The following is an 814-nucleotide window of genomic DNA, read 5'->3' on the forward strand; positions in this document are numbered from 1 at the left end:
CGCCTCCCACCCCCCTCCCCCCTCCCCCCCAAAATTAAAGCCACTCACAAAATTACAAAAACTCGCAGCAGGGACATATAACCAAAATGGGCACTCTGAATTCCTACTAATTTAGAACACGGGAGAACTATGAAAGCTGAAACGGCCCTCTTGAAAGATAATCCTCACCATGCCCCTCTCCCATCCACTCGCCCCATTCTTCAGGAGTGTAATGGAAAAAGTCTCCCTCCCCATTAGCAGGGCGCACTGACCACGGGGAGCAACGCGGCGGCGACCGGGGCACTGAAGGTAAAGTAGGGCTGAATAGGGAGAGGCTGACCCGTGACTGGAGTGGCCCGGGGAATGGTGGAAGAGGACACTGGGATGAATGTCCTGGGACGGGGGTCAGCAGGGTAATCGGGGGTCAGAGGAGGCACTGAAGATTAGCGGTGGCTGGAGTGGGTCAGTAAGGGCTCGTGGCATGCGTAGAGAGGAGGTTAGTGGGTAGGAAAATTCCGAGACTGAGGTCTAAAGGGTCCCAAGACGGAGGAGGTGAGAGGTCACTGGGAAGGGGGCCGGCACAGAGAAGAGCCTGGAGGGTGTGCGCGCGCCGCGGACCTCCCACTGTTCCAAAAGACGAGCCATGTCCGCGTCATTGTAGTCGCGAATATCCTTCTTCTTCTTCCGGAGAGGTGGGGTGGCCTCGCCGGGCGTCTCGGCTGGGCCCTCAGCGGCGCAGGCCCTCAGCGGCAGCAGCAGGAGTAGCAGCAGTTCAGAGGCACAGAGAAGGACCACGGCGGCACGGGCCCAGCCGGAAGCCGCCATCTTCGTCGCG

At 59.6% G+C, this 814-nt stretch overlaps 1 protein-coding gene across 1 annotated transcript in view; it reads right to left on the reverse strand.

The window, feature by feature from the left end:
* MESD (mesoderm development LRP chaperone) overlaps positions 1–808 on the reverse strand; it is a 9,932-nt gene extending 9,124 nt beyond the window's left edge. The window contains exon 1 of the mRNA XM_024742759.1: positions 598–808. Within this exon, the coding sequence (XP_024598527.1) occupies positions 598–804 (207 nt within the window). The 5' untranslated portion in view covers positions 805–808. The remainder of the gene's footprint in view (positions 1–597) is intronic.
* Positions 809–814: the final 6 nt, after the last annotated feature.

The sequence above is a fragment of the Neophocaena asiaeorientalis genome, unplaced genomic scaffold (genome assembly GCF_003031525.2).
Source record: "Neophocaena asiaeorientalis asiaeorientalis breed wild unplaced genomic scaffold, Neophocaena_asiaeorientalis_V1.1 scaffold155, whole genome shotgun sequence".
NCBI classification, from domain to species: Eukaryota; Metazoa; Chordata; class Mammalia; order Artiodactyla; family Phocoenidae; genus Neophocaena; species Neophocaena asiaeorientalis.